The sequence below is a fragment of the Centroberyx gerrardi genome, chromosome 10 (genome assembly GCF_048128805.1).
Source record: "Centroberyx gerrardi isolate f3 chromosome 10, fCenGer3.hap1.cur.20231027, whole genome shotgun sequence".
In the NCBI taxonomy this organism is placed as follows: Eukaryota; Metazoa; Chordata; class Actinopteri; order Beryciformes; family Berycidae; genus Centroberyx; species Centroberyx gerrardi.
This window is the reverse complement of record NC_136006.1, coordinates 9,546,055-9,557,702: the sequence shown is the minus strand read 5'-3', so window position 1 is coordinate 9,557,702 and position 11,648 is coordinate 9,546,055. Positions and strand designations below refer to the sequence as shown.

General features: G+C 40.0%; 1 protein-coding gene across 1 annotated transcript in view; it reads left to right on the top strand.

The window, feature by feature from the left end:
• The first annotated feature begins 3,471 nt into the window (after positions 1 to 3,471).
• slc4a3 (solute carrier family 4 member 3) overlaps positions 3,472 to 11,648 on the top strand; it is a 39,963-nt gene continuing 31,786 nt past the window's right edge. The window contains exons 1-2 of the mRNA XM_078285891.1: positions 3,472 to 3,520; positions 5,633 to 5,880. Of these exons, the coding sequence (XP_078142017.1) occupies positions 3,487 to 3,520; positions 5,633 to 5,880 (282 nt within the window). The 5' untranslated portion in view covers positions 3,472 to 3,486. The remainder of the gene's footprint in view (positions 3,521 to 5,632; positions 5,881 to 11,648) is intronic.

The following is an 11,648-nucleotide window of genomic DNA, read 5'->3' as shown; positions in this document are numbered from 1 at the left end:
TTCAGCCTGGCAGCGCTGCATTCAGCTGTCCCAATATCAAACGATGCTAGCCCACACACACTGTAAATATGTCAAAGAAATGTCCCAATTCTTCACTGCATCGTTCGGCACTCATAGGCTCCTAATGCAGCCGGAGTGATTGTATGGTTTGAAGGTTGAAAGGCAGGGAGACTGTTTGATGATTACTGACATTCATCACCAGCTATATACAATCCAACAGAGACATGAGAATGCATCCAACTTAGGTTAGACTGATATATTGGACCAATATTGGGCTTTTATTAAATATTGGATATCGGTTGCGCTCTACCGCCGTACATTTGCCTTCAACTCCAACAACCCAAGTTCAATTCCCAACACATGCAAAGAAGTTCTCCACTGTGAGTGAAGTTTTCATTTTCAGTGGAAGTTTTTCGTATTTATCCATGACCAAAACCTTAACCCTAACCTTAGCTGAAGTTGTTTTACTTGCCTAACCTTAACTGTTAGCTAACCTTTTATTTGTATTCTATATGTTGCCTATTTCTACACAGCAATAATACTTACCTTCCTCCGGGAGGGTCGGTTCTGTGATTTTGATCCTATGGATCCAAGCATGATCTCCTATTTGAGTGTGAATTGTATATATTATTGTTGCATGTAGTAGCACTTTTTGACCAGGAGGGGGGTCCTGTAGAAACTCCCCACAGCACTTAAGGAGGCCTCGGCCTCAGATATTTGAATTGCTGTCTTAGAAAGGACCAACATTAGGGTGAATAAGATTGTTTATTGATCATATTTTAGAGGTAACAGTAGGTATAAAAGTACACATGTATATAGGAGAAAAAGAAACCACATCATTAGCAGAACAGTCTTCCAGGCATCCGTGGATGAGGAGTCAGCAACATTTTGCACAACCCCAGGCCAGTGCACCAAAACCAAACTATGGGAAATCAGCCTGAATTATTTTCTAACCTAACCTTAACTGAAGTTGTTTTACTTGCCTAACCTGCACCGTTAGCTAACCTTTTAACATGACGAACACCTGAAAATTGTGTATCAAATACCTGCTGATGTCACATAATCCTTTCATGGTAGAGAAACATAATCTTCACATAATTTGTGTCCATAACACAATCTGCGTTTCAGAGACTGTACCAAACTACATTACATGTATTCCCTAAAATATTGGGTTTCCTGCACACACATACACACACACAGACACACGCGCAGACACACCCTACTCCATATTAGTCAGCAGCTGATAAATATTTTAATGCATCTCCCTGGCTCAGCATTCCACTAAATATGAAATATTGATGCAGCAGTGAAAGTTGGGCAGTTTGTAGGACAGACTCTATCTAGCTATCTTGACCACTGAGAGAGAAGGGGACCAAGGTTAGTGGCTGAACTGCTATGATTGTTATAATACTGTAAACTGCACAGGTTAGTTGTGACAAGCACATACTGTAAATGCATGTCTGCTTGATATTGGATTCAATAAATCAACTCTTATATAATGCAGAGTTATTTTTGGGCGAGCTTTAAATGAATTTTAAATGAATTTGAAATCGTTGTACTTCCATTGTCTGTTGCCCTGCTCCTGATCACGTTGTGTCTCCACCAGCTGGGTGGGGTCGCCCTCCTCCTGTGTCCCTCCACCCCTCCTGACTTCAAAGCTGACATGAAAGTCTTTGGAGTCACTTGCACCAAAGGGGCTTGGCCAAAGCAAAAACCAGGATTAGAAGGAATCCATGCACTAAAATACCTGCCTCAGCTCAGACAATATTACTCCCTTCATGTTGCAATAATACATCAATACACATTACATCAGTAAGATTCATCTCAGGGACTTTGTTTCCGCAGCAGTGCTTACAGGGCAAAGGCCCAGTCCTGATAGGAGTAATCATTTCCTTGTAAATATCAAATGAGGCAGGTTGGAAAGGAAGGTAGGGGGGAGAGGAGGGGGGTGAAATGAGAATTGGTTTGGTTTGTAGGGAAACAGAACAGCATGAATAACGAACAGGACCGGCTCTCCAATGGAAACAAGGCTCTTTTACTCTCCAATCAATTTAAAACTCTCCCTTTTAAATTCCGTCTGGCTGCGTCTGCCTAAGCCTTGCGCAGATAGGTAGCTCAGATCATTAAACGCATCCTGTCCCTTCATCCCACTGGTAATTATGAAGTAATGGAGCCCTGAAAAAAGGGAAATCTGAGACCGCAGAGTAGTAGCCGGAGCGCGTACCGTGCCAGCACCAGTCTGAGGCAGAGGGAGCGGCTCGTCCCGGCGCTCTGACCTATCAGACGCAGTGAACGCCTCTGGCAGGTCACTCCCTCCTGCTCCGGTCGTCTCCAGAGGCCGTCTGGTGCATTAGGGCTCTGCTGCTTAGCACTTTATTGTATTGATTTGATGCGCCGGGTTATGCTGCTTAATGACTGTCCCCCCTACATAAAGTGCACAATATTGATACTGTCTGCTTATTGTACCAGTACAAAATTATTCTATACTGACATGTATTTTTAACACCTGCACATATTAGTCAATACATCAAATTGATAAATATTTGAAGGAATTTGAACATGTTTCACTTGTAACAATTTATTAGAACACAATTACATCAAAAGTCCAAAGGGAGATTTAAACTATTATATCAAGCAATTAGCAAAGTCAAGATTTGAACAGAATTAATGTTAATCTTTCACTATAGTAGAGACAGAATTGGCACAGGAACTCCCATGTGTATTTTGTCTGATGTTCATCCTGGATATGCATTTTACTTGACATCATCATTTAGCATGAACCTGCTCCCTATGGGGCTGCTTTCCTGGTGTCAGAACCAAGTTGCGTTATGCGAAAGGAATTTATCAGTGATTGGATTGCCCACTTGGCTAATGGTATTTCAATCCTCAACCTAGGTTGTCTGTAACTAATCAAAGTAGCACATTTTATGTATTCAGTAAGTGCCAATTTCATGGAAACACTGATCTATTTCAATATGAACAGACGCTCACATCATACAGTGGGTGTGAGATTGTAACTTGTAAACTATATATACCATAGGATTCCTCATAGATTTCTTAACAAAATAAAGACTGCTACTTTTGTTTGAGACATTATTGCCTGGAGGTGAGGAGCTTAACTTTTTGTATCATCATTTTCTTTTTTCTTGTATTATTCCTCTTGTGCACTCTTCCTCTTGTATTTCTCTGCCTCTGTTTTCCTCCCCAATCCTCACTGTCACCCTCACCTTTCGACTGTCTGTCCCCGTTCTCTTTCAAATGGAAAGTGAGCTCAGAGCTGTCGGAGTTACCACACTGGTAATTGTCATCCTTTCCATCTTTCTCCAGGTGAAGGTGGAGGAGGAAGATGAGGAGGGATCCGTGGACGAGCAGGAGGAAGAGGAGGAGGATGAGGAGGAGGAGGAGGAGGAGAGCTGGGAGAAGGCGCTGTCTGTGGAGCGCTTCGGGGACATCATCAGCGACTCTGCTTCCACCAGTGGAGAGAGGATGGGCCGACACTACAGCGAGAAGGACTTTGAGTGTAAGCCAAGCAAAAATAACATTAGTTTATACCTACAATTATACAAGTGTAGCTCAAAATGCTTATTTATAGGCAAGGATGGGAAGGTTACAGTACATGCAAAATCAAAAATCATGTTTTGTAATCCAATACAGATTATTAACGCTTTAACATTGTTATCAGGTAACACTAGTATGGATTGTAACTTAATGCATTGGAATACTCAAAGTAAGTATGCATTACTTTCAGTTACTTTTAGGTCAATGTGGCTGTGAAAAAAATGAGAGTAGCGTTACTGCTTGTACCACTACTTAAAAGGGATGCTAGTGTGGCAGATTGGCACTGGAAAAGCTTCAAAAAAAGATGTCTGTGTACTGAAGAAGGGAGTCATGAGGCGAGATATAATGCAAAAGAGGTTGTGGTTTTATTAACCAAAAAATTATAATATGCAAAAATCAAGAAACATAAAAATGCAGCCCCGGGATGCTACAAATATCAACTTAAATCATAAACACTTCCACAGCCTCACAGCAAGCTGTTACTCTCTCTCTACCAAGGTCAGAATGACCAGCTTATACCTTCCTCAGCCCTACCTTGATTGGACTGAACTATTATCACAGGTAAACAGGGTAGGCTATACAAGAGGAGGTATTATAAATGTTCTTAAGATGTAAATGAAAAATAAGTTTTCAAACATTATATAGGTTGACTATCTAAATAAAGCAATAAACAGTCACCATTCTATTTAGACAATTTAACTTCCACATTACACTTTAGCCAGGGTAACAGTGGCTCAAAAAAAAAAGTGCAAATTTAGGTTTGTGTCTCCATTCTCACAATGGGAAATGCCTTCTTCTCTTCAAAACTGTTTCTGAGTAATCCAATGAGTAACCAACCACATTGACTACTGTATTTATTAGTGTTTGTTGCAGTAATAGTAGTTGGTTTTTTTTTATTGGCATACTTTAATCCCCATTAAATGCAATCTGTCACTCTCCAACTTTGTCTATAAATTGACACTAATTTGTTTCTGTGTTCATTTCTGTCATCACATGGGATCTAATCACATTTGCTTCCATGTTGACTTTGCATTATAGTTGTAGGGTAAAGTCATCCTGTACTGTATGTACTGTATGCACCTATGCACAAAATATGGTCCTGACCTTTAATTTCAGTAATGTCCATCACAGTTTGAGTTGAGTTGGCCATTAAAAGGGCAGATTTAGGGCAGGGCAGTGGATTCCATATGTGCAGAATGTATTGGTGGATTAGTATTAGAGGGATCAGCAGAGGGGCACCACATGCACTGGTGGGAGAGAAGGGCGTCTAAGATTAGAGCTGGATTCTTTTGATGTTTATTAAACAGTGCATTTCCCTATTATAGCAAGTTAATTGAAATCTAATGCTTTTGTTTATTTTGCCTGTTCGAGTGCTTAATAGGAGATTAGCACAGTGCCCCGTGAAGAGCACCACCTCTGTGAATAGCGCCAGTTGATGACACTCTTATTTTGTCCGCTGTTTTATTTAATGCAATCGAAACTCTGTGGTTGAGAAAATAGCATTTGTTCATATTAGGCAATTATCATGTGTGGAAAACTCAAACGTGAATGAATTTATAGATTTATACAGAGGTTACGGTTACTCTTGGTTGGTATGCATAATGACACAACTGCTTTTGCGTTGCGGCTCAGATTGCAGAGATGGAATTCCAGATTGAGCTGAAATTTTCAGAGGATCCTAGATTTGCTTTTTTTAGGTATTTGGGACTGCAATTTTGACATGATGGCAGGGGAAAATTGGTAATATGGCCAGGAACATCCCAGACAGCCTGAAATTCATGAAGGAGTTCAGGCAATAATTACTATCCCCTCTCCTGATGATGCTGATGTCGTCCTGAGAGGACCTTATGACGTATAGTACACCATTTACAGCATCAATTTTCATATCAGAATCACTGGTGCCATTGGTGCAGAGAAATATTGTAACTTAAAGTATCACGGTATGCACAGATATATAAGTAAGACAGCAAGACCTGAAATACAGTGCAAAGGGACAGAGCAAGACATGTGACAGACAGCGGACTATTTGATATCATGAACCATCTTTGACGCACTTCCTCGTTCTTTGCCGCAGATCACAGACATACATTTCACCACACGCACCATCCCCTGTCCACCCACCTGCCCCCGCCCCAGCGTTTACGCAAGAGGGTGCACAGCATGGACCGCAGGCGCAAGAAGAAACGGAAGAAAAAAAAGACCTCTGTCCCGCCCTCCGAGGTCACACCCACCATCCACGAGGTAGACGAGGAGGCGGAGTCTGAGACGGACGTGCAGGGTGTGGCTGCCACGCCCACAGAGCTACCTGATAACCAACCACAGGTAACATAAGAGTGATGAGCCAGGGTCTGTGGAGGCTTTGCAGTTGTGTCACAAATCTCCTAGCAACCACATCTGGTGCCATGGAGGTAAATTCAGAATTGGCTGTGTGCAAATAATGGCTTAATAACAACCGGGCTGGAAAAAGAGAGATACCTGAAAAAGATAGTAGTGGTATGGGTGTAGATCCATTTAATAGCGTTCTACTAAAATGAATTTTCTGATATGGTAATTTTATTTCCAAATTTAGGTTACTGTGTCACAGTAAATGGTCTTGTCTTAAACACTAGCCTCTACTCCAAAGCAGGGATGGACGATTCCACATTCTTTGGAGTTGATTCCGAGTCCCACTCTTTGTAATGGAATTGATTCTAAATCAATTCCGATTCCAAATGAAAATCAACACAAAAATTGAACTTTTACGCCAGTTGGCATTCAACCAATGAGCCTTGAATTTCTCCCTCCTCCCTCCCCACTTGTTGTGAAATGGATCAGACCAAGGCAGTCGAACACAGATTAGTATAGATAGGCCTAAATCAGAATGAATTCATTACAAATTCATTTAAATGAAACAGTTGCTACGATTCCAGAGTTTGGAATCGAGATTGCAACAGAAGTCGACTCCAATTCCGTTTATTAGTAGAATCGATTCTCAGAATCTACATGATGGAATCGAGAATCTACTCTTTTTAAGTCGACTCTCCATCCCTACAAAGCATTATGAGTTGTAGTTTGAGAAGAGTCAGTGCAGTTTACTTAAACATTTGATTTTTGGCTTCATCAGCTAGCTAACTTGTGAGCAGGCTAAATTAGAAAAGTAGCCAACGTTAACATTAAGCTGCAACTACTAGCCGCTGCTAATGCAAGCTTCTACTAGATACGTTAAGTGTGCAAATCAAAAGATAGCTGACCAGATACTATGGTTAGCTAGCTGACAATCTGACATTAAAAAAATCTGACAAAAACAGCACAGAAATTGACCATATCTATTTAATAATGACTTGTAAGTTTAGAAAGGCGATCAGCATTACAGTCAATTTTGCCCAGGAGCTGAGGACCTCCAATATGGCCGCCAGAGTGTGTGTAACACAGAACCAAGAAACACATTATTTTAAATTTGTTTTGCAACATGGAAATTTCAACACGATAACTTTAGTAGGCCAACATGGTTTGTGTTTTGCATACACATGCACCATTTGGTTCCACAGTACTACAGGCACAACATTTTGCTGTGTGGCCTATTGGCTTGGAATTACCTTGGCTGTAAGGTGACACTTCTGATAAGAAAAAAGCTGACCTAAGAAAGATGCTAAGCACTAGTTTAACAGGTATGTTCGCGCGTGTGTGTACGTTAGTGTGCATAAGTGTTCATGTGTGTATGTAAACATGCAGCCTAACGAAAGACAGAGAAAAGTACATGGAAAGAGGCAAACTTAAGCTCCAGTTCATCGTAAATTTGTATTTAACACCAAAGATGGATATGCTTAATAACAGTTTTGTGATTCTGAGGAAGGAAGACTGATAACCATCTCAACTGCATCTATAGTGTGAATCCACTCCCAGTGAAAGTGCCTATGATTAGGTTCATCATAGTTGGCAAAAATACCCTTACAGTGTTGCCTGTGCATCATGGCCTTATTGCTTGATCAGACCCAGCTGACAGGACTTGACATGTTAAGTTTTGGCCATAACCCTATCATGTGTGTGAATTAATTAGCAGCAGCTGTTAATAAGGTTTAGGTTGGTAACTACTGGGTCCTTCGCCATATACCGAGTTATGGTACAGATGAAGATTGTGCAAATGTGTAATTATTGTCATCAAAATGGGAGCGAAATCTGGAAAACAGCACTAGGAGCTCATCTGTGATGAGTCTATCCAAGATATCAACTTCATTCCACAGCACTTTCCAGATACACTTTTCACACTCTTAGTACTTTTTCATCTGTTAATGTCCTCAGTTCATTGAGTTGGTGGGTTGCCTCAGGGAGTTAATGATCAAGGTCATTTTATTTCACCAGAATGTTAACTACTGTCATCGCGAGGTCAAAGAATAGAATTAAAATTGATAGATGCATTTTCTTTGATAACCTTAGCTGCATGATCTGCTCTCCTCCCAGGGTCAAGTCCAACAGTTTTTTTTTAAAGAAACTTGAAAGTAAATCCAAAATGCTGAACTGAATTCATTGCACACAGATTAGAGGATTGTTTTAATGTTTATATCGGTTTCCATGTAATTAGTATTTCAGCAGAAAGAAAAAAAAAAATACCGTCAAAATGCCCTATAGTTTACAATGTTCTTGTTTTCATTACCGTGTATTCACCATGTTTGCTGTAGAATAAAACTGAATTGAGACCCCACTCTGTGCCTAACTGCTGTTCTTTCACTTACAGCATAGAGTGCTCTATTAAGTGAATGGTTTGTATCACAGCAAATAGTTCACATTCAAGTTATTATCTCTCTGGCAGGATGCAGCTATTGCTTTGATCCTCCTGATGTACAGTACTGAAGTCTAAAATAGTCGCATCTTTCTTACAGGTATAGCCTATTACTGGTGAATTGCCAGCTTAAAACAAAATGTGACCATGTGACTGTAGAAATCATGTTGGTCATGTCCTTTTTAAGTATGTTTTATGTTTAACAAATGATCACATTTCCGCTGTTTACTGTCTTATACTATATATATATATATACAGTATGTGTGTGTGTTTTCAAGGTTGTGTGTGAAATTGTGTGTTAGTTGCAGCCCAAACACTCAAGTGAACTCAAATACATACAGTGGTTCAGCATTCAAAATATACAAGTTTGGCACTGCTGCTGAAGCACATAAAATTAAAGTCAGCGGTATTGGTAAAGGTAATCAAAGGTATATTCCAAAAATAAAGAGTGCCCATTTTAGTGACTTTGAAGCATTGTGCTTACTCAGTGCTGCATTAATGCAAGAACACACCCAGAACAGAAGTCACATATTCATATGATCATGGACAATTCAGTCAAGTCTCTCATAAAGAAAGAAACCAACACTGACATGTCATCACATCAAGTGACTTTATTTTACACCTGCCAATGGATGGCTTATATCCATACTATGGTGTTGGACATGAACTGTAAGTAAACAGGTTATAGCTAATCACTATCCTAAGATTTGTTAAAGGGGTGATGGGCTGAGAGGTGAAACACACACACACACACACACACACACACACACACACACAGGGAAACCGTAAATACAGTGCCTTTTCATCTGGACAAGATGACCTGTCCATCTATGCCTGTGTAAGTGTGACCTTTTTTTTTTTTTACAGTCTATGGTGTGTTCACAAAGGGGAAAATAACCTTCATCACATATTGCTTTAGGGAACCTATCAACTTTCTTTTATATTGGACTAAGATACATTCAATCTTCATCTGTGCCATACATGGGTATAAGGTGACCCAGCAGTTACCAAAATACACCTTAACAGCTGCTGCTAATTAATTCACACACCTAATGAGAGGGTTATGGCCAAAACAAAAACATGTCAAGCCCAGTCTGCCGCGTCTGATGAAGCATTAAGGCCATGATGCAACACTGTAAGGGTATTTTTGCCAACTGTGATGAAATTCATTTTTCATGATACACAGATGATAAATAGGCACTTAATGGACACGCACGCACGCACGCACGCACGCACGCACGCACACACACACACAGCTAGTTAGCTAGCCAACGTTAGCTTGATGAGTTGATCCTGGCTGTCAATTAATGGCATCTAACGATAGCTAGCATGCTAACTAGCTAATTAGCCAACATAACATCACAGTAGTGTAATTGAAACCAACCAGTCAGAGGACTGCAGACATGGAAACTTCATGCACACACATCTCTAATATAGGCTATATTTGAAACTGAGTAGAAGAAAGGAAAAAGAATAATAATAACAGCTCTTATATTTTAAACTGAGGTGGACTTTACTAAGTTACTGTCTCTGCTTTTAACACCTGCATCTCTCTCAGCCCCTCCTCTCTCCTCTCCGCTCCGTCAGTCTGTTGACAGTTAAAAACGGAAACGAGCGGTTGAGTCAGTCTTCCTTCTTTAGAAGAAAAGTAATATCAGCAAAGCATACCTCTCTGTCTTTGGTGTGACACGTCAGGAGCCTATACAATGAACAGTAGATGGACCCAGACCAAGCTACACAGTGTAGGCTACACTAAACTCTACAGTTTGATAGACTGGGATCTGGAAACAGACAACAGGTGACTTGACTGGTTAAAATTTGCCATCCAGCAATTTTATATCCAACCTGAGATACGTGGGGCTGAACCTCGATTTTAAGGTTTGTATTAAAAAAACTGTATGCCTTATGATAGGCTAATAATGGAATTGTATAACAGTGAGGCAGAACTCCAATTTTAACTTTTCTGTAAGTAGGCTTTTTTATTTTCATTATCTCATTTACTAATAAAGAAAATGCTATGCTTATAAATAAAGTAGATTGTTAAAAAAAATATATAGCCTATAATTGAATGCAGAATGTTTCTTTTTATGGATTTCATTCATCAACTCAGAGAAATGAGAGGAATTCCATGCAACAATTAACCTCTAGTCTAGTAGGGCCTATAAACTGCATATTTATTGATAAGTTTATTGATAAGCTTTTTGTCATTAGACTAGTTAGCATGTTTGATGAGGTGGTCTAATAAAGTTAAACTAAAGGTTTTTTTTTGTTTTGTTTTGTTTTTTTGGAAGCTGAGGCCAGTATTTTCCCACAGCAGGGAGGATCAGGTTAGGTAACCAGGCTGGGGTCTGGTGGTCAGCTAAAGGTCAGAGAAACAGGCTTGTGACTGGAGGGTCAGCGGTTCAAACCCTGGGAAAATCTGGACAGGGAAACAAGTTCTTCCCTGCCATACCAGCTACTGTGGAGGAGCCCTTGAGCAAGGCACTTAATGCCAACATAACAACTCAGCAACTCCTGTGAAGCTGCTCAGTGGCTCACAGTGCAGGACCTTGGTTATTGTGGGCCGTCTGAGTCTGAAGAATAGGAACAAATTGAGCAATATTGTAAAGATGTGTTAACTAGACTGTAAGTTAACAAGCTAACAATTGCGTTGGATAAGATCACACATTGGCTTGATCAATCATGTCTGAGTCTAAATGTAAACAAGACAAAAGGTATGTTTTTCTCTAAAACCATGGTACAACCTCCTAACGCGGATATTCTCATCAAAGGTGAAAGGATTGACATAGTCACTGATTTTAAATATCTTGGCGTGATACTGGATCCAAATTTGAACTTTAAGAAACATGTTAAAAAAAATGGTTAAAACCATAAAGTACAACTTAGAAAATTTTAGACATATTAGAAACTGTCTCTCTCTGGACGCAGCCAAGATATTTATGCATGCTATGATTCTTTCCCATATGTCTTATTGCATTACATGTTGGGGGCAGGCTGGTGAAACAGCCATAAGACCTCTTGAGTCAAACAAACTCTAAAAACTCTGGACAAAAAGCTAATGCATTTCCATCACTGTAGGGTACTGGAGAAATACAATTTACTGAGCTTTGAGAATTTTAGATTATTTTCAAATTTGTGCCTGGTTTATACAATTTTAAATGGTTTGGCCCCTCCTCCACTACATGACTTTGTGTATACTCGCTCAGTGGATTCTATTAGATCCTCCAGAATATCCTCTATACGAGATTGCACCATACCATTTCGCCGCACTGTGTTTGGGCGATCAGCTTTCTCTGTAAAAGCCACAAATCAGTGGAACACCTTGCCTGACGAT